The 24,741-nt window shown below is 26.8% G+C and overlaps 1 protein-coding gene across 1 annotated transcript in view; it reads right to left on the bottom strand.

Annotated features, from left to right (window-relative positions):
- Positions 1-24,741, bottom strand: part of LOC119679914 (myosin-9) — a 91,781-nt gene that overhangs the window by 66,379 nt on the left and 661 nt on the right. Inside the window, exons 2-6 of the mRNA XM_038092506.1 lie at positions 15,710-15,826; positions 15,188-15,358; positions 14,436-14,692; positions 14,119-14,365; positions 9,751-9,806 (exon numbers count right to left, since the gene is read on the bottom strand). Of these exons, the coding sequence (XP_037948434.1) occupies positions 9,751-9,806; positions 14,119-14,365; positions 14,436-14,692; positions 15,188-15,358; positions 15,710-15,826 (848 nt within the window). The remainder of the gene's footprint in view (positions 1-9,750; positions 9,807-14,118; positions 14,366-14,435; positions 14,693-15,187; positions 15,359-15,709; positions 15,827-24,741) is intronic.

The raw sequence follows: 24,741 nt of genomic DNA, 5'->3' as shown, positions 1-24,741 counted from the left end.
TGTGTGTCGTAATGAGCTAACTCATTATTTCGTTTAAAGTGTGAATAGTACTATGTGTACTGTAATGTATATGATGATGATGTTATTTCTCGTAAATATCATAAATTAACTATATTGCATGTGATTATGATATTATATTTCGAAAATATGGTAAATTCGTTTAAAGTGTCAGTAATACTATATTAACTATATTGTATATGATGATAATGTCATATCTCGTAATTATTGTAAATGCGTTCAAAGCATTCAAATCGTGAGTAGTACTATGTTAACTGTAATATTATAAAATGATGATTTATCACATTAACATAACGTAATGTAAATGATGTTGTTGTATCTCGTAAATATCGGGAATTCATTTCAAGCGTGAGTAGTACTATGTTAACAGGAATGTATATGATGATGATATAATATATCGTAAATACTGTAAATTTCTATAAAGTGTAGTTAGTGTTATCTGTAATGTATATGATGATAATTTATATCTCGTAAAAATTGTAAAATCATTTAAAGTGTGACTAGTACTATGTTAAATATCGTGAATTCGTTCAAAGTGTGAGTAGTACTATATTAACCGTAATGCATATGATAATGATGTTATATCTCGTAAATATTATAAATCGTTCAAAATGTCAGTAATGCTATGTTAAATATAATTTACTGTACTATATATGATGATGATATTACATCTCATTATTTTAATCATAAATTTTAAATAAATAAGAATTAACTACACTCTAATGGGTTTGGAATCTAACGTATTTTTATATATGTCTCAAAAAAGATATTATTTTAATCGTAATCTGTAGTCGCTATTGATGATGATGGTGGAAGAGAGTGATGATGCATTTATGAAGGATCAAGAAAAGACGTATTTCAATATCCACCACATTTGCACCATAAAACCTACGTCTTTTCAGAAGATTAAGTGTTATACAATATTCGCTACAGGGATTCAAAAGAGCATCCTTTGTTAATGTTGTTACATGTATTACTTTTTCTTTTCTTTCAGTACTTTTCTCTTGATAAAGGCTTAAAGTATATTTCTATGCACGCAATATACTTTCTACTTACCGTCTCTAATTACCCTATCATGTTAAAAAGCAATTCCTCTTCGATGTTTAAACAAATTCTTTAAATATGAAATATTCCCTTTTAAATAATTTTTATAATAAATACAGTTCAATAATAAAATACAGTACTTGATACATTGAAATTAATTTCAATTTGAATGGGTATCTTAAAATAATGTCATTTCCCCAATATTCGCTATTTTCACACCAAGTTCTATGAGGTGTCAATTAAAGCAAAAAGGCTTAACAAAAATCTACCACAATTGACGTTTACTTAATTAAGTATTAAGAGACTTGTTTAAACTTTTTGTTACATTTTAATTTAAAATGGCCACCGCACAATAATAAACCCTCTGAAAAGGCAACAAGGAAAGTGCTTAATAATACAATTTTTACCAGCGATTTACTTCACGCTACTCTGACATCGTATTGACTTTAGCATACTTTACTGCACAGTAATGGCATGTCAGCCAAGAAAATGAAGAAAAAAATTGGAATAAAATGGCGACAAAACAGCAGACCAATAAACAACCAAAAAACTCTGAACCGAGCTATAATTTTAGATTATGTCTATGTATATATGAATGTACGTATGTACCAATATGAATATCTGTCTGTATGTATAGCATTTCGTACTTAAGTATATATATTTCCCAACGGAAGGCTATTGTGCATTGGTATGCAGCGCAAATGGTGTGCACTGTTGATATTGAACCACTCTTGATGGCAACTAAGTGAGCAGGGCATGGCGTGCACTAGAGCACTTTCCAGTATCAAAGGCCATTAAAATGAAATTAAGCAGCGGCAAGTAACGAATAAGCGAATGAAATGAATAAATCAGCCATTCAAAATATACAAAATGAGCAAAATATAAAAGAAATTCAAATAAATTTATGTAGAAATAAATTTTACGCATAATTGTGCTATTAAAAGTGCTAGTATCGAGCACAATTTCCTTGGTAAGGTTAAATGAGAAAAGGCAAGAATGCATTAGCAAATATGCAATATTACTCAAGTGAAACTATCCAACACGCATACATTTGCACTGAAGTATGGGTAAGTCGAAAATATCTCGACTATTTTCTGGAATATTTTAAGTATTTCAATGAGTGCTGAAACCATTAAATACGGTTGGTCATAATATTGAGTGTATATAATTATTCAATTTTTTTATGAGACACAATAATTTTTAATGCCCATAGTAACCATAAGAGCCAAAGAGCCAAAGAGCCATAGAGTTGGAATATAAGTGATTTTATTAGTTTTCACGTGAGGTTAAAGTGCATACTAAAGATTTGAAAGAATAATTTTACATTTAGTATTAAATAAAATCAGTAAGAGAAAGATTGTTAAAAAGTTTTCATTTCATTTTAAATATTAATAAAAAGGATTTTAAATATTTAAATTTTTATGTTGTAGTGCTTTAAATATATTTTATGACTTTAACCAGGTGGGTAAAATGGTAGTAGTAGCTACACTAGTAGCTATAAAAAGTTTTTAATTTTACATTTTTCGAAATCCTTAGCTGCTTTAGATATATATGTAAGTCGTATTTTATCGTGAATATAAATGATTTACATAGAATCTCCAGCTGTCTTTGTCTCTGGCTAAATGCCGTAGTGCGATAAACGTTTTATCAGTTTCAGTGTATATGGTTCGCCTTCAGGTTGTTTTTGGTCGGTCCCCCCTTCCGGTTCCTTGAGGGCTCTACTCTAGTGTGGCGTGATCAGCAAAACAAAATGATTAAAGTACGCACTCGAAAGATTTCTAGTCTGAAACTAGGATGCAGGGAGTTTAATCTCTTTCATTTACTAAATTTTTTTTTCATTTTTCGGATCCAAACTTGGACGTATTTTATTCATATAAAATTAGGTTTTATATGCTTGCACATCAATGTGGAAGGTATTGCAAACGTTATAAAGTATATAAATATACTATACAAGATATTGACAACTACAAAAATAAGCTTAAATGGACCAAAAATGTAAGTAGAATCGATAGATTCTAATGATGGGGATTGATGGAAATGGAACAGAGTTTTTCTAAAACGGAGACAGATAGACTGACCTACCGTAAAAGCTATTGCACAACTGCTGACTAACGTTAACTCAGCTACCGTAAAATAAGTAATAAGCTGTTAAAAAAGTAAGCAAGCCTAAGATATAGTTAGATAATGATTTATAAAAGCTTGTTTGTCAATAATAATAACAAATGCATGAAGAAATATCAAAATACTCGTATTTGTCTGTTTAGCTTTCAAGCATATATTAGATATTAACTTATGAGAGCTAGACTTATATAACAGAGCAGGTGAATTTGTTACTGAACTTTCACAGCAAATTAATAAAAACTTCAAAAAAAGTGCGAACATACAAGTCAAGTACGGCATTGGGTCAGTTGGCTAATGAACGCTGATTCTATTCTTTAAATTTGACAGAGTACGAGTTCAATCCCTGGTACTTGCAGTCTCAAAAAATTATTTACGAATAATTAAATATAAAAAATAATTTCAAGACCACTGATGATGGGTATTTGGCAATACTCGAAAAATTCAATTAATTAAAAATATATTAAAAATTTTTGGTTGTTGTAATTCACTACTTTATTAAATTTTATAAACACACTTAATTTATAAATACACCTTCTGTCTACTAACATATTAACCAAACTAGGATAAGAACTTTTACATTTTTTATATACAATTGGAATCTTCAACAAATTTTTCTATATAGATTTTTTAAATAAACTTAACTTCTTTTAAGGAAAAATTAAATTCATTGATTCCGGTTTGGCTGTACAGAGTTGCTTTGCAATAAAAAAAAATCTTTATACACAATACCATAGTATTATCATATATAACGGTAGTTAATAAACTGATATGTAAATAAATTTATAAGCAGCACATAATCAAATAATCAAAATGCTAAAGTTCAAGAAAATTTATTAAAATTTATTTATTAAAGTACAACATTTTTGTCGTTGCTCCTAACGAACTTTATGCATTTATACATATTAAAAGAGAAAAGTACGTATACGACGTGTGGACCCGAATGTGAAATATATTTATTATAGGATTTAATGGTGTATTTAGTATATTCGGTATATAAAAAATAATGTAAAATATATTAAATTTGTATATGTTGATTAAATATAAACATCTTTGGGTTGCTTTATGAAAGACTTTTTCGTCGCCTACTTCGTCTAAGCTATTGGATATGGGTCTGTGGGGCATATATTTTGGCTACACACATTTACAGCATCACTGCTCTTAAACTGCTGACTGTGACTGCAATAAAAATTTGTTGTGGATATTAAAAGTTTGGCTTTCGCCAATGCCTGCTACTCTGCTGCTCTGGTACATAATATAAAAGCAGTAAAAACTTTTTATGGTGCATGAAGTAGACACAATTGCATTGTTTTTCTTCCATTCCGTCTATTTTGTTCACTGGTGTTGTTCTTTTTTCATTTCATTTTTCTCATCGTAATTTATTTGTGCAGAGCACATTTGCCTAATATGGGTCCGACAACATGTCTAATCGTAGAAGTATCATGTTGCGAGCATTTTTATTTTGACCCATTTTCAATATTTCTCTTTATTTATATTGTACATTGTTGATACTTTTTATGGGTTTTTATGGTCTTTTAAGCTTTGAGGATTTAAGCCAACATTACTAAATAGAACCCTTTATTGTATTTTCTTTCTTTTAAAATCGATTAGAAGTCTTTGACTTTAATAAAACATAACACTATGAACAAAAGTTTATACATTTGTATGTTAAAAATAATGCTTTCCTCTTTTCCTCTTTTCCTCTTTTTTCCTGGTATAGTGGCTGAACAATATGAAATATATATTGTTTTATATTTAGCATCTTAGCTGGATTTATTACAATATATTTATATACAATATATGTATGAAATTCTACTGGCATCATGAAATACATATGTATATTAAGATTGTATTTCAACAATATTGGTTATAAATTTGAACATGAATAATGAAAGTAAGGGATAATGAAATAATAGAATAGAATGTGTAGTTATTTTCACATAATCTGAAAGTTATTAAATGGTATATACTCGTATATATATAAGAGTTTATTAGACTAGATAATAACTTATATTTGTTTACATGTTTCAGCTATATATAGAAATTGCTTATATATTAAGCAGTGAAAGTGAAGAGAGGACTCAAAACAGACACTTATAGTACAGAATATTTTACAAGTTTTTTTAATTAAATATTTTAAAAGGATGACCATACCACCACAAAGATCTTGAATTAATACGAGTACTACATACTTTTTGAACGTCATTCCGACCATTTTTTATTACAGATTCTCTCCCAAAATTGACATTTGTTTTTAATTATAATTGGCAATAAAATTATGTTTGTTCATCATTGTGTTCATGTTTTAATTATGTTTATCATAGAAAAAAACAAATAATACAATATATATAATTACTAAAATTGATGACAAAAATAATAAAGTTATTTGGACTGCGTTTCACATATAACCTGAATTTTATAATCAACATTGCTCACTAGTCGCAATGTAATTGAAAATTTTGGGTCAAATGGTTACGCTTTTGATGCTGCTATTATTAAATAATAGGTTTTGAGTGCACCCCGACCTAAATGATCTAATGTGTGCCTAAAAGCCCAACGAAAACCATTCTAGGTTATTTATAAATCTCGTAAGTGCTGTGAGCTTCATTTTACCTTTTAGATTTAAGACTCAGATCCCACTTCTAAGATAGACAAGTCTACGTCTTGCCGTAGAACCTGTTCTGATTATTTTTTCTCCTCATGACAGAGTTGACAGACTCCAACTACAACCCTATTAGTGTCCGATTAGAATGGTTCTGCACTACACTAAAAAATATTTTAGATTTTGTTTGTATCAATATTACATGCAAAATATATCAAATTTTATAGGTAATAGCGAATTCAGTATTCAATAATACCAGTAAGATGACTTTCAAGCTAAATCGAATTTTTTCAAGAACCTAATAATTATTGGAACTATTTGTCAAGTAAATTATTTTAATCAATATTGTAAATTAAAATTGAGATTAAATCTTTAATGAATTAAAAAACTAGGTACACTTAATAATACTTTCAAAAATATTTTATAATGAATATAGAAAATAAATTTTAGTCTCTTTAACTATTATAACTAAAAAACTATTTAGTGTCTTGCTTAAAAAATGGCATCTGTTGGAATTGAAATGAATAATAATATATACTGAAATATATGTATTAAAAAAACTATGAAATCAATTATATAAATAAGCAGACAAATAGCCTTCGGTTGGATAAGGTCGGAGTGACACCCTTATGCATCAAAACTTATGTGAACTCAATTAATAATCAGTTTGGGGAAAATATATGTTTAAAAAACGTAATTTCATCTTTCAAGTTGAAGGTAACAAATCTGAAAAGTTTATAAACTAAGCTATACTCTTCATATTGAATGAAAATATAATTCTACCAGATCCATACAAAAATCAGCTAAAAGCTTATAAATTTTGTGTGGCTAAAAAATGAACATATATATACATTTGGAAGACAAGAAGATTTGTTTTTATTTATTGTATTTCTAATCTACCTTAATCCATATCACATTTAATATAAAATATATTACTGATATATTTTTAAAAAATACGAAATAGTTTAATTATAGTATTTAAAAGGTGCAATAGTGGTTCATTGAAGCCACTGTTAAGATTAGCAGTAGCAAAAATTAGAATTAATTACCTGGAAGTTAACACTTTCATCATTATTTCCATATATAAGAGAATTATCATATTCATTCAATCGAATATGTTGGTTTTTACAATTTTAACCAAAAATAAGAGGAGAACATGTCAAAATGGAGGGGAATAAGTATTGATTTTATATCTCAACGACATAAAAGTTTGAGACAAATACTCACTTTATGAAAGCAATAATGAAAGTTAGTATAGGACTGGATGACGGAACAGTTGCTAAACGGTACTAAAAAGTTAATGGGTACATATATATATATATATATATGCATTAAAAAAGAATTCAATAATGAATAACTAGAAAAGAAGAAAGCCTTAATGAAATTCAAAAGACAGTAACGTACCTTGTGAGCACCTTTATTTTTAAAAATATTGTTATACAATATAATAATATTTATTTATAATTTACTGTTTATAAAATATGGCATCTATAATATGACAAATATGCCAATTTAATAAAAAAAATCTTATGTATATAATGAAAGATTATATTAACGACAAACTGAAGTTTTTCAATAATGCATTCATTTTACAATCTGTTTTAAAGCAATAAAATCATATAAAAAAAATAGTGCCATATTAGAGCACAATCAAGATTTGATGATTTCAAGAAAATATCTAAATCAGTAATTCACAGCATGTGTGAAATACAAATCCGCCTAATGAAATAAATTAACTTATTTTATAAATATGGCTGGAAATATTAGTAGAAAAAAATAATGAACTATAGAAAAATATCCTTAGAAGAAATGAATTAATTAGAACTAAAAATTCCATCGTGAGTAACTTAAATAGTTGTCTTTCAAATATTAGAATGCGATATATCTAAAATGTTATTATAGGAAAAGGGTTTATGATTTGTAAAAAATAGAAATAATAGTCAACGTACTATGTTATGTAAAATAACATTCAACTGATTTGTCGTATTTATCATATATGTATATATATATATATAATTTATATATATATATATATTTAAAAATTGAGATTTTACAAACTAATTATTAGTTTGCAATGTAACTATTTGTGTTATGAATATATTATTAGCCCACTAAGTAATAAGAACTTTTTCACTGACAGATTTAATTTAAGAAATGATGATGACTTGCAATAATAGTTTTCACATAATAATAAAAATAAATTAAATCTTTTTGAAGAAAAAATATTTCAATAATAATTGGAGATTTCCCTGGATAGTCGATCAGAGATATCAGTATATATTTAATAGCATTCAAATATATACATGTTTACTGTTAAATATATATTTAGTAAATAGTAAATATATATATACATGGTGTAATAAATATGTAAAATAATAATATACAGAAAAATCAAGACGTTAATAGTAAGTACTTAAAATTTTTCTATTAGACACCGTATCTGAAAAACTTATTTACACAGATTGTATCAATGCACAGTATAACAATTAAATTTTACAAGTTTTTAGTAAAAATAATTTTCTTAAAATTTTCCACTTAAAATAATTTTTTACATTATTATTGTTAATCCAGTAAATTTTGTACAAATTTTCGCAACATGAAACATTAAAATAAATAAAAAAATTTAATAAAATGTCCCACTGTGCGTTTGCAAGTAATCTAACAAAAATACTTAAAACTCATATACGATTTCGGATATACACATGCTTACAAACGCATACATACACACATACTTATATACAATTTTAAACATTTCGCTGTGTAGTGTGTTTTATGTGTTTTATGTGATTTTTGTGTAGTTCGTGTGATGTTACTGTGTCTTTTGTGTTAAATGGTTTTTATGTTTTTCTGTTTTTTTTAGATATTTTTTTTTTATTAAATTGGAACAGTGTTCATTCGAGTTTCTATGTTCCAAGGACTAAAAATACAACCAAAGTTTAATAATATTGCGCATGAGATTTTAACTGAAATAAAAAAAAAATAAATAAAAAATAAAAAAAATAAAAATAAAAATAAATTGAAGGAAAAATAGTAAACTGAAAGGAAAAATAAAAAATAAATATCTGGAATATTAAGTGAATGCAATCAGCTAAAAATTCATATAAAATTTTGTTTTAAAAACAAAACTAATAATGACTTAAAATACATTTTCCGTAGCTTAATTAATTCCTACTTCATTTTGTGGTATTTTGTGAGTATGAAATTAAATGTTTATACTTTATAATTGGGTATGAATTTTTTTTAAATATATATTTTGTTTTTTTTTAAATTAATTTTACTAAAGTTTCATCAAAAGCTGCACTAAAATTATTTCATAATCCAAACTAGTTTATAAAGAAAAAAAAAAAAAATCATACAAAGTCAAAAATTTCATACAAAATGAAAAGGAACTTTAGAATTATGCAGTTAGTTAATTAGGCTAAGTTAAGAACAATTAAAACAATTAATTAGGAGCATTTAAAACATAACAAAATGTGTATAAATTCTTATATTTTACAAGAACTTCCGTAATACAAAAGTTTCTAGAATTTTCTTTTGCACTTCGTAAATTTTAATGTTAGTTATAGAGTTATAGAGTTCACTTAGAGAAAAATACGAGTAAATATTGTACAATAATAAATTTAAGTATATAGAACAACAGAACAAGAAAACAACAAACAAAAGTAATTAAAAAATTTAATTAAAATAAATTATAGTTGAGTTTAGCATAAGCAAAAGGTTTCAACTGAGACATTTTTGCTGTCTTCATATTGCATTTATTAAATTTTATAGATACTTTTTTTAGTTTGGTTAGTTTAGTTAAGGTTTTGCTAAAAGTGTAGGTTTCTTTTTTATATACTGGAGTGCATATTTTCTTTTTTTATATATATCTTTTCTGCACTCTTTCATTTGTGTTATTTTTTTTTCATATTTTTTATATAAAAAATATAATAGAAATTTTCTCATTATTTAATTGCTTGGAAACTTACCTGTTTTTGTGCCATTGCCTGCATTTGTTGAAACATTTGACGCTCTTCCTCTTTGCCTACATTTTTAAATTATTGCAAAATATATAAAAAAATAAATAAAAAAAAAAAAATTAATAATGGCTTTTAGGTTAATTATGGATATGAGTTTAAGTACAAAAGCAATTTAAAATAGCCAATAAGAGTTCAGTAATTTTAGAATTTTATTTAGAAATGTTAAGGGAGAAATCAAAAATACTACACAGTAATTTAATTATTATAAAATTGAATTTAACAGTCCTGTTCTTAGGTAATTACGAAAGTGAACAATCCTGCTTTTAAGTAAGTATAAAATAGAATCGAACAATCCTGCTCTTAAGTTAGAATAAAATAGAATTGAACAATCTTATTCTTAGGTAAATTTACCTAAAAAAAGCATAAAACAGCAATGAAATTACTTGTGCCAAGAGTATGGATTTCGGTAAAAACATTAAAAAATAATATAATTAATAATAATTAACCTACTAACGTTTAAACTTTAACAGGGAACCTATGAATCCATCAAATTATAGAAATTTGTTTATTACTGAATTGATTGAAGTAGAACTACACTCGAGATAAGCTTCTCCTTTGCAACCGGGTATTGTCAAATAAATAGGGCGCTACTGTAATTAAGAATTCTAATATTTGAACTTTGTAGTCTATGCTAAAAAAAGCTATCAAAATTTAGAGGAGGACTGTGCAGATATCCTTATTTAGCCGGAAGCCGGGTTACACTGTTTGAGAAATAGTTTCTCGACGTCTATACAAATAGAAGAAGAAATATTATCAAGCTCTAATAATGCAAATGCTCTATCTTAGCTAGATTCTGATAAAATTTTTATAAAAATCCCGAAGATGTATTAGAAATAGATTTTGGGTGTTTAGTAAGAATTTTCAAATAAAATGAATCGTGCAAATACGGGTTATTACCTTGCCCACTGTAAGTAAACTAATTGACTTAACGAAAACGGATTTCTGTAAAATCACTCTACTCATAACACCGCAGTGCCTAATATACATTCATTTGATAGTTATTGTCAAATGACAACTGCCTAAAGTTGTAGAAAGAATTGTTACACTTCCACTTATTGTGGAGATGATAAGCTTTAGCAAGCCGTATTACAATTCTTGAGAACTCTTCTGCGAGAATCCTGTAAAACTATCTGAAATCGAAATTGGTTGTTTAAAAAATTATGAAAGAAGATAATTTGTTTAGAGTGGTAAAGGTAAAGCTTGTTTTAGAAATGTAGATATCATAACAAAGTTTACTATGTATTATATCTAATTACGAAAAAGAGAGATATTTAATAACAAAAGCCTTAAAAAAATATAAAAGACGTCCCGGATTTTTACATGAAGTCTGCCACAGATTCGGTATTTAAACTTACTTAAGCCAAGTGCATTAACTAATAACAAATTCTTATTTTAATTAAGAAACATATTGCAAGTCATTCATTTTACCTATGCTTCAATATGGTTCAGAAGTATGGATGACACACAGTCATCCAAGCACTACACAGAGTAGTTGACAAACACTATCGCATCAGAATGAACCACGAACTACATATATGAGAGAAGTAAATGCTAATGGTTTCACTCGATTGACCATCTTATGAGAATGGCACACAATGTTGTAGCGAAAAATAGGTTTGAAATGCCAGTGCTAGTGAAAAAAAGGTATTCCAAATCTCTTGTCGATTGCTAAGGTTGGGAAAAACGTGAAGGAAATAAATGTGTTTAGAAAGACTACAGAGAACTACAGAGAAAATCTGAAATTTGGTTTTAAGGAATTTGGTTTTGTGTGAATACCAGCTTTATTCAGATATAAATAGATTTGCATGTAATTTATTAAAGATATAATACAATGCCAACAAGATTCCCAAACCTATTTTCAAATAAATATTTTTATATATAATTTTAAATAAAATTAATTAATATTAGATAAAAAAAATTTACCTGACTTTATTCAATTTATTCTATTCAATTCTTATTTTAGCTATGGGATATAGTCAACTGATTATTATATAGGAACACATCTAAATACAACTATTTTTTTAATTTAAACAACCAGATCTATATGGTTTCAGTTTAATTCATTTTATTAAGTTACTTTATAATATTTATATGGTATAGAATCTTCAATTCATTTTTAAGTATGTCAGAGAAATACATGACATTATGTATGTAAACAGTTTACAACGGAAAATTGAAATCACCTACAAAAACATAGATTTGTAAGACAATTAAGAGTTTTATAATAAAATGTTTTATATATAAAAATTAGACTGGTTTCATTTGAACGTTCATCATGTTTAAATTTATTTCAGTTTCGTTCTTTCTCTAAGAAAATTCGTGTTGTTTTTACTTCAGAGAATTATTGAACGATTTATTCTAAATGTTACCCAACCATTTTGTCACCGAAAACTTCTGTAAATAGCTAAAAATCAGGACGAAACACCTCACGAGAGATACCGAGCGTAGAGAGTAGCTTGCCTAATAACTTTCGGATTGACTAATGTATAATGTTATGGATCTGACTTCTTAATGTATCGGATCAATAAATGTTGCACCTTTCGAATTTGAAGTACTAGTACAGATACTTTAATTTAGCTTTATAAATTTGTACTGATTGTTTACAAAACTATTAACTTTTATCTATTCATCTATTTATTATCTATTATTTCATATATAATCACTTAGTTTTTTTTGCGACTTAGTCCAAATTGTTAATTTAGAAAAACAAAATTGTATTGTTACCTTTGTTTTCTGAAGAAGATGACTACTATTAATTGAAAAAAAATTAAAGATCATTTTCTGTATAACAACTTTACTTACAATATACATTTTATAGCTTGAATAACTGATAATACGAAATATATAGTCTTAAAAGAAGGAGTTGCGTTCTCTACTCCAGTTTTTTACAATCAAAATTTCGAAATGAACTATAATTTATACTCTTATACATATAATAAAGTTTCCAGTAATACTAATACATAAAAGTAGTAACTAATAAGTGATCCCAAACTTCTGCATAGTGAACGTTAAATAAAATATAATACTACTAGTCAAATGAAATAGAATATGTACAAATTTATTCTACTTATGTAGAAGTAGTATTATATTTATGATAATAATTATGAATAATTCAAACGTCTAATACTTATGTATTAGACGATGGTGTTTGCCTTAGAATATTGACCGAACTAAATAATAAAACATTGTTTCAAAAAGACTTTCTTAACAACAGAAAATTGTTGGTGAATGGTGTCCATAATATACTCTATATACTCTTAATTAAAACATATAAAATATTGTTGAATTAATCAAGTAATAAATTCCAAAATTTATTATGAAGAATAAAATAACTCATTAAACTGAGTAAATTTTTCAATACGATAAAACACTAAAATGTCTGGAATGACATGCTTAGTTATTAGATTTGAAAGTTTATGACAACGAGTATTAAAGTTACAATAAATATGATACTCAAAATTAAATCCATTTTTTATTTATAATTTTCCTAATATGTCATAATATTAAGTGCTCTATCTTTAATTAAAATTAATGAATGGTTGCAAAGAGTAGCTCAGACTGATTGGGATAATATAATTGCCTGCAGATAAGCAAGCAAAATTCATACTGAATCGATTAAAAGCCAGACCTAGGGAACTTTTAATGTTGAACAGAAAAGGCATTCGACTTGTCACAGAGCTTCTCACTGGACATTGCGAAGTAGAAAAACATCTATCGAATCTAGGTATTACAAGAGCCGATAGCTGCAGACTTTATCATGAAGAACAGAAAACAATAGAACACATTGCGTGAGACACTGTGATAGTCTCACAGACTTTGGTACTTAACAACTGCCTATCCACTTATAACGGTATTAGGCAACATCTATCCAAAGGATATAATGGTATTTTTAACTGCTACTCGGCTATGGAAAAAGTAGTAGCCATAATCCACTAAAGTGGATTTGTCGCAATAACCCTCAAAGGTTGCAGTGACGTAGTGATAAATTTGTAATCCTTTAAAAATCTAATCTAATCTAGATGTTCTGTCTATTATTAAAATTATTAGTCTACTCTATTTTTTTGAAAGAGAGATTTCATATGAAAAATATTTTTCTTTTTCCTATATAATTGTAATCGTTATCCATTCTTCATAGATTAAAAGTGTGCAAATTCTAGGGAAAAAATAATTTTCACCCCTTTAAGATATGCAATAAAAGGTTGATTATTACCAGTGAAGAAAACTCTTATATATTTTATCAGACCATCGAAAATCCTTTAGAAATAAGACAATAACTAGTCCATTCAATAAGGATAATTTTCAGAAGCAATTACTTACCCATTCCTTTTGTTTGAAGCATTTCTAGTAATTTCTTAATACTTTCATCTCGTGCGATTAAAGTTTGTTTTTGTGTCTCAACACGACACTCTAAGTCCTTAATTGTTTCCCTTAAAATGCTAATTTCACGTTGTAAATGATCATTTTCAGCATAAATCGCTTCCATTTGCTGTTGCATTTCTAGATTCGGTTGTCGCATACGCAAACGCAATTCTTCCTCTAACTGACGTACTAGCATTGCTTGTTTCTGGAATAGAAAGTAAAGGAGTGTTGAAATATATTGCAATTTATTTTAGATTTAATTTTATTAATCTCACCTGATTTTCGGTACTCAAAAGCTTTAGCTGATCATTGATAAGACTATATTTAGCGCTCTCCTCTTTGCGCAAAGCACGTTCCTTTTTCAGTTCAGGAGACCAGAAGGTTTTAATACTATGCATGGAACTACCTAGTTTTTGATTTGTTAATTCAAGCTCACGTTTAAGTTGTCCCAGTTCACGTTGTAAATCCGTATTTTGATGTTGTAAATCCCCGAGATAGGCACGATCCGTCGATGGTAAACCTGTATTATAACCTGAGAATACATATATTATGATTAGTAAGGGCTTTTGATTTAGTACTTAAATAAAAAAAATAAATATGTGTGGTGAAAGCTACATTAAAGGATACGAATACTTCTCTTAACCGTGCAATATAAGTGGATGTTAGTTTTCATTCTTCATACAAAGTATATTCTTTTAAATAAACCGTTCTTCAACTATATTTTTAGTTGCATCGGTGTCTATTTATGTTAAGAGAGCTTTTAACGCATTTACAAATATAATAGATTTATTTAACAAATATTTTTTTATGGAGTATTTTTGGTATACATATACTCCTTCCTCCTCCGTTAATAATTTTCATCTTACATAAGATTATACATCAATTATTTTCAAATATTTAATAATTTTTTTAATATTTTATCATATATGCTTTGGAGAATGAAGAAGTAGATATTACTACTTTTTCATCAAATTTGATGATATTAAAAAAAAAATAATAAGAATATAATCAATGTATTTTTCTTTACCTATGGGATTTGGACTTTGTCGAGCTGAACGCCCATACAATTCATCTTCTAAGTATAACCCTCTTTCAAGTGATCTATCACGCGAACGATCGCGAGGTTCACGTATTGGTATGAACTCGCGATCGTGAGGATCAACCAAGCCACCTCGATCAAGTGATTGATAACGTGTTCCTAAATGATTGTTAAAGTGTTATATTATAAAAATTATTTATTTAAATATTATAAGCATAAAAATTTATATAAAAATAAAATAATAATAGTATATATCATAAAAATATATAAATATATATCACAAAAAAATGTCTTTAAATTTTTTATGATCAATTTTAGTATTTTTATCACTTTTTTATATATCATTTATCTTTATATCATATTGTTGTCATTTCTTTTTTATTTATAATTTTTCTAAAATCATAAGTATTTAGAATCTTATAGTTATTATTGAATATTTTATTATTTATTATTTTTACTTATTTAATTATATTTTTATTTCATATTTATAATAATAAACAAATTAATTACTTGGATAATCCATGGCGTGTGACATCGGTGGTCTGCTTGCGCTACGGCTCCGATGATGTCCCGCCCCGGCGGGACTTGTTGGCTCATCCATGTCTCTATAGTATGGACTGCCCATTGCTGTAATTCACATAATTTATGACGATGATAACATGAGGATGAGGGTTTGGGTATAAGAATAAAATAGTGCATGGGGAGTTTTTTGGAATTGCTAGACGTGTTAAGCGTTAACTTGTCGCTTTCAAAATATTAAAAACAAAACAAAAAAAAATTTAAAAATAAAAAAAAATTTAATGTGAACTTAAATCAAAAAGTTTCTATTTGAATGAACAAATAACAACAACAAAAAATTTATAAATTGTTGACTAAACACAAACTAAAAGTGTATAATTTAGTGAAAATGTGTTATGGTTTTTGTGTACTTCTTGTGTACTTTTTGTGTTGATGTGGTGCAGAAGTCTATATTTTTAGTGTTTAATGTGCACATAAAAAGCCCATAAAATTCATTGAACACGTCAGCCAATTTACATGAAGTCAAGTCCGTCAACCGTCACCCTAGAAAAATGACTCTTTTATGAAATGGCGAAAAAGGATTACAAGTTTTATTAACACTCGAATCGCACGAGTATTTGGCTTTACTTTAATCCTTCCTAAAATCTACATTTTTAATTTAATATACATTTTCCTATTTATTTTTTACAAATGGGTGCCATTAGTTTTCTAATAGTCATGATTTTTGCCCATTTACTTGACTATTATTTTGTTTGCTTTTATTTTTAGTTGTGCAAGTTTGGCGATGGAGAAGGAGGAATGAGCATGGACTTTACAGAGATCCTTGTTAAATATTAATAAAGAGGTTTTTTTTTGTGAATGTGGCGGAAATTTAAATTTATTTTTATGCTTTTTGTCAAAATTAGATAATATCAAATTACTCGGAGTATTATTACAGATACTATAAATATTAAATAAAATAAAAATTTTGGAAAGGCGAAAAGTTTAATTAATTTCCTAAAAATATTGAATAACAGTCTATGAAGAGCCATGACCTACCTTAATCTGTATCTAACGTTATTTAAGATTTAAGATACGAACATTGTGTGTAATAAACAAGAAGTACCTTTCAAAGGCTTTGATGTCAAATTGTAAATTGCATTACTTTGCATGCTGTGAAATTGTGTATAATATACGTATATACGCCTATACATACACACAACTGGATTGGTGTATACTCAGAAGACAAAATTTGTATAATTAAAGTCTGACCAGAGAAATTTAAATTATTTTATAATGTAATTTGTCACTATGGACATAATGCATAAAGCCTATTTGAACATCATCTTCCTTGAAGTAAGCTACCACACGGCACAGTGTGTCAAAATGAAAATCAGACAATCAAAATTCAGATTTTTTTAGTCAGTTTAGGTATTAAAATGAAGTATTCCTAAAATATAGTTTTTGAGATGGACTTTCTAAGAAATTGATCGTCTAATTTATTTTGACACTCTCTGCACCGGTTTATATGTACAATACAAGTTAGTTAGTTGTTATTAGATAGATTAGATTGGGAGATTAGATGGATGTTGTGAAAGCTTCTATTTATGTGTAATGACAGAACTTGAAAATGTTATAGCTTACAGTTAGTGGCAACTGTAGGGAACTAAAGATGAAGAAGGAGAACTATTAAGCTCTATGTACTACTTGGAAATAGGTACCAAATAGTTCTTAAGACGAGTAATATTTTATATATCAAAAAATCTGGCATCAAAAAGCCAGGTGTTAGTTGCGTTAGCGACCTCACTAAGACTAATGGAAAACCATTGAATGATAAATAGACATTATTCACAGAAAGTCATTTAGATATCAGAAAATAATTTACTTAATATGTAGTTGTCTATAAAAGGAGTTCTATGGTATTTGTAAATTAAAGCAATTTTCTAAAATTTATGGAATCATAATCCGTATCTTAGCAATGAATTTCAGTACTGACTCTTTAAACTTTCACACCTTTCTTCTGTCAACACAGCATCAAAGTATAAAAAAGTGGCACTTAGTGTCATTTGTAAAACTTTTTTGATTTTAAAATATAATCTTGGATTAATATAGATGAGAATTGAATATAAGTAAGTATGTGAGATAGTGGGAAGTTAGCAAGCTATTTTTATTTAAATTAATTGAGTTTTTTGAGTATCTGATCTCTCGTAAAAACGAGATAGTAAATAAGTTAAAGAAATTAACTGCAGAGACTTTGTAGTTTCTTAATTTCTTGCAAACATAAAAATAAGAAAATAAATTTTAATTAAATAGTAAAAAATGTACCATTCAGATACTTTTTTAGTATCACTCCGAACTGCATTTAAGCATAAAATGCATAAAAAATACTTTATTATTAGTCGTTGCAGATAATTTGAATAAGAAGTTTTAATAGTTAAGTTTAGAATTTCCGGAAATCACTGTCAATTGTCAACAATTTTGAATACAATATGAATTTAACGTAATAATAATATATTTAATCAAATTTGCACCATTTCGTCCTTATTAATAATATATCTTCATAAAATCTATTTTATTTTTCTATTTTTCTATTTTTATTTTTTTTTCTATTTATCTATTTTATTTAAAAATATTTAAGAAAAATAATCAATAATGTAAGGATATATGCTATAGTCACACTTAATAGTTTTGTTTTAGTCTAATGTAGAGCTGCATGAGTGTAGCTATTTTTAATATTATTTGATGTTAATTGGATATATTTATCTATAATTTCTTGATTTTAATTATACTTTTTAATAAAGATACTTTATTAAAAAAACAAACCAAAGAGTATGTTCATGGTCTATTGAAATATATGTACCATTTATTTCATCCAATTCATATATTTCTTAAATACTCATTTCTATATATGCTAATGACAATATGAAACCTATATATTTACATATATTATTACATATACTCATATAAAACATTTATGTAAGAGACCGACCTATAATGCCATATACTTTAGTATAGATTGAAGAATCTACTACATATTGGTAGAACTTATTCAAAAAAATTAATTAGGACACTTTTGTATGAAACTCTTATTAAAGAATTATGTAAAGTAATATTTATAACATTTTTTTTAGTCAAATGAAATAATGCATATATATAATATATAAAATTTCTTTAATTATATATGTAATTATAACTTTCTATACTGTCCTTAATACTCTCCTTAATATTGTGTAAATATAAAATCCATGGATTAATACAATGAAAGGACAATAAGTTGTCTTCACCAAACAAAGGTAAGATCAGTTGATAAAAATATTCAAAGTATAAAATTTTCTTTTAATGAAAAATATATTTGCCATCCATTTTTCAGTCATGTGAACAGATCTATTATTTGCACATATTGTGTATGTTGATAATAGAAATGGTTCCCAACTTACTAGCATATAGCATTTGACATATGTTAGGTTAGGTTGGAGTGACTGCCTTGTGTCCAAGAAAGCCCACTTGAGCTCAAATAATGGCCCGCCCTAGTACCACAGGAATGTCGTTAGTTCATACATAAACTAAAAAGCATATGACCAACGCCTAAAGGGAACGAGTCCGCCATTCGGTAAAGGTTAACCTTTATATACATTTATATACATAACCTTTATATATATTTATATACGTAGACCCATAAATGAAATACCCACTTTAATATTCTGGACAGTAATAGTTGCTTACAAATCTTACTCAGTGTGAAATAAGTCAGAATGTGTGGTTACTAATAAGATGATTGGGGAACAAGTATTAGGTATGGTCCCGTTATATTTTATAGATTTTATAGATATAAAAAAATTTCTCTTTTAAGTACTTTTTTAGATTAGTTATAAATCTGATAAAAAGAATCCACTTAGATCTACTAATCATTGGTTGTACCCCACAAGGATCTATAAAACAGATAACATGAAAGGAATTACAAAGACTTATAGCTGGGTTTGAATGTGGATAGGTAATGCTAGTGGTAGGTTTTTTCGGACAGTGGATTTTTTCGGAGTAAGTATGGATTGGGTGAAACTAAAATTAAGGTCGACCTGGAGGATGGTGGAAAAATCTATCCACTTCTAGAGATTGGGTCCAGAGATCGATTAGACTCAAATTTGTGAGTAAATTGTAGCAGGAAAATACATAGATGATAACATGAGGAGAAGAACAGGAAGAACATCGCAAATTGATGCGTATTTATGCGTTACAATGAACAGTTTAGCACATGGCTATATTCTGATCTCAATTGAACTAGAACACTTCCTGCTGCACAGAAAAAGCATCGTTTTTTTCTGGGAGATCTGACTTACACAAGGACCTACTGAGAACTTTGTTGCAGTGTAACTGTGGTCTCAAAGAAGATGCAGTACTTTCATTTTATTTTTAATTTTTTAAAATTATTGTGGTGCGTTTGTACAATACAAGCAGTTGTAGCTTTTGAAGGATACCGTATTTATTTAATTATACACTATGACTAAAATCCTTTCGTTAAATGTAATAAATGATATAATTACTTTCGAATCACATCCATTAATTCTCAATTTCAATTAAAAATTTAAATTTTTATATAAAATTCTTTAAATCACTTAAGCTTGCAGTGGGATTTTACTTTCTTAATAAAAATCTTTATCTTTTGATATTTAGAATTGTATCTCAAATATTGTCAAATATTATTTTCACTCAACTGACTACTAGAATATCTGCTTAGAAACTGGTTAAATCACTCTTAAGTGACATCTAGCAATGTTCACGATTGTTTAACTACACTGTTAAATCGACTGTTCTGGCAACTGTAGCATTTATCCTTACGCTTCATGATGTTTTATGATATTTGATGATGTTTCTACTTCTAATTCCATTTATTTTACCATAATTGTAATCCAGTTTGCTGCTTTAATAAGTCACTCCACAAATGTTAAAAATATAAAAATACGCTCCACTAAGCGCTTTAATTAGTTTACGTGCTCGTCTAAACTCAATCTGATGTTTCATTTGATTGTGAGTTGCGAGCGATTTTGTGCGATTCAAATGAACGAGTGAAAGTGTGAGTGTAAATGTGAATGTGAATGTGAGTGGGTTTGCGGAATGGGTGAATGAGTGGGTGGATGGATGGATGATTGAGTGGGTGAATGTGTGAATGGGTGAATTTGTTGATGAGTGCCCGCAAGTCATTTTGAGTGGGGTTTGTGAGTGTTTTGTGCATGTAAAAGATTTATTTTTATGGTTAAATTAATTGTTTTTTAAATGATATATAAACGAAAATTTTAAAACATTTTAATAAAGCAACGAAAGATATGTATCATGCGCATGCGTGATGTAAGATAAAATTATATTAGGACAAATATTTGCATAAATTTTTATAAAATTTAAAAGTCAAAATTATTATTCACTTAATAATTATTCACTCTAAGCAAAATTTATTTAATGCATAAAATGTACACATTTTTTCAGTAATCAAAAAATTGCAATTTGCATATAAATATCGTAAATTTTATGCATTAAGAATAATTATATTTTAAAAATAAATTCATTTTAAGTATAAAATGTAAAATAAATATTCTAATATTTTGAAAACTGCTATCGTGCACAAGAAATTTCTATTAAAAAAAAAATAATTTACTTAAATTTTGAGAATTTTTATTTTAATAACATTTTGTAAGGAGATCAATTCCAATTTTATTCCCTGTTGCACATAAATTTATTTAATAAATAAAAATCGCAAAAAATATATATATTTCATATATTCAAAACAAAAGAAAAAATTTTAACTTTGCAAAATTATTATTTTTTTTTTACTTTAATAATTTTTTTTAAAACTATATTTATATTAATATATAAAAGATTTTTAAACAAATCTTTTATTAAATTTATTTTAAATGCCTGTTTTGACCAGGAAAACTAAATTTTAAATAAAAACCATTAAACCAATATAGAGATTTTTATCGAATGGTAGTAAAATTGCAACAACAAAAATTTTTTTATTATTTTTTTTAAGTAATTGAGTTTTTGGTAGGCTGAAATAGTTTTACTATAAAACTATAAATTTTTTATAATTTTTAAATAAGTATTATTATTCATAAGGATAAATTAAAACGTTTTAAGACTTCTCGGACTGCAAAGATCTGAGTTCTAATTCTAATTAGTATAAAACATTAAATTTTTTAGACAAAAGCTTTAGCGATTATTGAGGTATGTCGGCTAATTGCAAATCACATTAAGTATAGATCTAGTATTGCCAATTTTATTGACACCCAAGCGGTAGTTAAAGGCCTTCAATTCTTCATCACGAAATTAAAGCTAGTTTAAGAGTGTAGAATGTAGTGGCTAGCTGAGGAGAGTTTACAGACTTTAATGTTGTTAGGTTCCAATTGACATTTCCTCAATAAAGCTTTACACATTTTACTACAACCTTATTTTAAACTTACTAGCTTATAATGCATTTTTGTAACTGATTCTAAATATATTCAATAATGAACCACAAATCAATGATTTCCATTTTTAAAACTGTCAGTAATAAAACTGGGATGTAAAAAATTAAATACTGGGTAGCTTTTACTAAATATAGTCAATACTAAGTTTACTGCGACTTAATACTTTAGGGACCTCCTTCTTAGAGAATCATGATCAATTTTAAGAACACCCACTAAACAAATTTCTAAGCTTCGCCAAAATTTCCACGTGGTCTCACCATTATACGGTAACACAATGGGGCAATAGGCTTAAATTAATGCCCTTTGGATCGCCGGTATAACCTAAGTTTACCTAAGTTGCTTTTCAGATTTAACTATTTAAAAATATTTAAATTCTTTTACTAAAAAATTGTGTAATAAATTCAGTTTAAGTGTTAAGTGCATAATCATAGACAAACTATATGAAAAACGTGGGACTTTGGATGACGATAATTGCATGAAATTCTTTGCTTTTGTGATATTATTTATATTCATTAATAAGTAATATTATTAAGTATTCAAAATCTGTTATCTTAAAATACTAGCAAATAAGTTATTATGTTAAAAAATTAGTTTTTATTTATAGAATGAGTACTTATTGTCATTTGTCAACTTTTGTATTTAATTCCACCTGCACTTGATTAGTTCACATTGAATTACTAATTAACCTTTGTATAATTCTATAATATTTCTTGTATCCTTTTTTGCATTAATTTTGCTCTTTACAAAACCTTTTCGCCTGCATTCATTTTTAATATTGATATGATGTTGTTTATCGTCTGTTTAAATTTTTTTTTGTTTTGTATTTTGATTCTTATCAGCTTACATGCCAGCTTTTTAATGCCTTGCACTTTTGACTTTTTACGCCAACAGGTCGTATGAGTAACCTTATTTACCTTTAATTAAATTTTAAATGCAACGCGCAAATGGAACCCATTCGTTCATGTCAAATGCTATTATTTTCATTCACAGAATATATTCAATTAATTATTTAGAATGATTGAAATAGCAACAAATAAAGTTATTATTTTACTTTTGATGTAACTTTAAAGTAACACTAATTATTTATTATTTATTTGTAAGTTAACATTAAATTGAATTTTAAAGTTAACTAAGAATTGAACGAATAGGTCCTTCTCCCCCTTTAAAGTAATATTATATATTATTACTTAGAAAAATAAATAAATTTTAATAATAATTGAATATGGATACATTAACGTTTTAAGCATTTTACGAAAACATTGTACAGACCAGAATATTATTAACCAGAATATTATTATTATTATAAATATATAATTAGATCAGAACATATAGCTCACAATTGCAATAAGAATGCTGGTATATGAAAATAAACCTATGTTTAATCTGAGCATATTGTTACATTATCCTATTCTCGCAGGGAACTACATATTCAGATGTTCATAATATTAAATTTTGTATATAGACAATAGTATGAAGAGGATGACGCTTATATATAGATTTATTAATGTTAATTTAAGTTATGATGACTCTCAAGAAGAGTCAAAATATAGAATATATTATAAAATGTTAAACAAACGTTGAATTTTAATTTTAATAAAAAGTGACCTATAGCCGGATAAAAAATATATAAAAACCATTATATTCCTAATATAATATTCACAAAGTATCTCATCGTTTTGAGTATTTTCCTTCTAAACGCAAAGAAACTTCATTATTTTTGCACAAAATACCACCGATTGCAAAATATATATTCCTGAATGGATTAAACTATGATTAACGATAAGATCTTGTAGCCTAAAGAGCAATTTTAAGACTGTCAGTTTCATACGTCGTTTCTTTCAAAACTGAGTATTTGGACGTTTACATTTTTTTGAAAATTAAGCATCACTTCTTGTCTCCAAATCTAGCCTAACATGTTTAATGATGAGATTCTTTCTGTGAAAGAAAATATCATAAATGATTGCTAAGATTATTATTATAATAGTATTAAATTATGGTTAACTTAACATATTGTTCGCTGAGGAAAATATTCTTAACCTAACAGTTTCATATATACCTAGTTTCTTTTATTTGGTTGATGATATGCAAGTCTATAGTCTACCGAATACCGAATTATGCTTTCATACCTTCAGGTGGGTAATTGAGTTCTGTCTTATTTGCTGATGAAATAAACTTTATATTCAAAGACAATAGTAAAGTTTAAAAGCATATTTATTTAAATAGTTTTTTATTATTGTGTTATATATATGGAACAATAATATAGTATTTATATTTACTTTGATTTTAATATATAATATACACAAATTCATCTATAAAATTTGCAAAGTTAAAATTTTTTTAATATTATTTTTTTTGTATATGTAATAATTATTTAATTATCGTATAAATTGCATATAAATAATTATTAAAATAATGAGCTTTTATATATATATATAACCAATTGAAACAAATATAGTTAATTAATATAAGAAATTATAAAAAAACATTTTTATAATAAATTAATAATAAAATTTAATTAGTAATGCAACAAGAAATCTCATAATAAATTTTTTCTAATTATTTTGCCAATATAGTTCAGTTGATCAGTAA

The sequence above is a fragment of the Teleopsis dalmanni genome, chromosome 2 (assembly GCF_002237135.1).
Source record: "Teleopsis dalmanni isolate 2A chromosome 2, ASM223713v2, whole genome shotgun sequence".
NCBI lineage: Eukaryota > Metazoa > Arthropoda > Insecta > Diptera > Diopsidae > Teleopsis > Teleopsis dalmanni.
The sequence above is the reverse complement of the archived record's forward strand: the minus strand, read 5'-3'. Positions and strand labels throughout refer to the sequence as shown.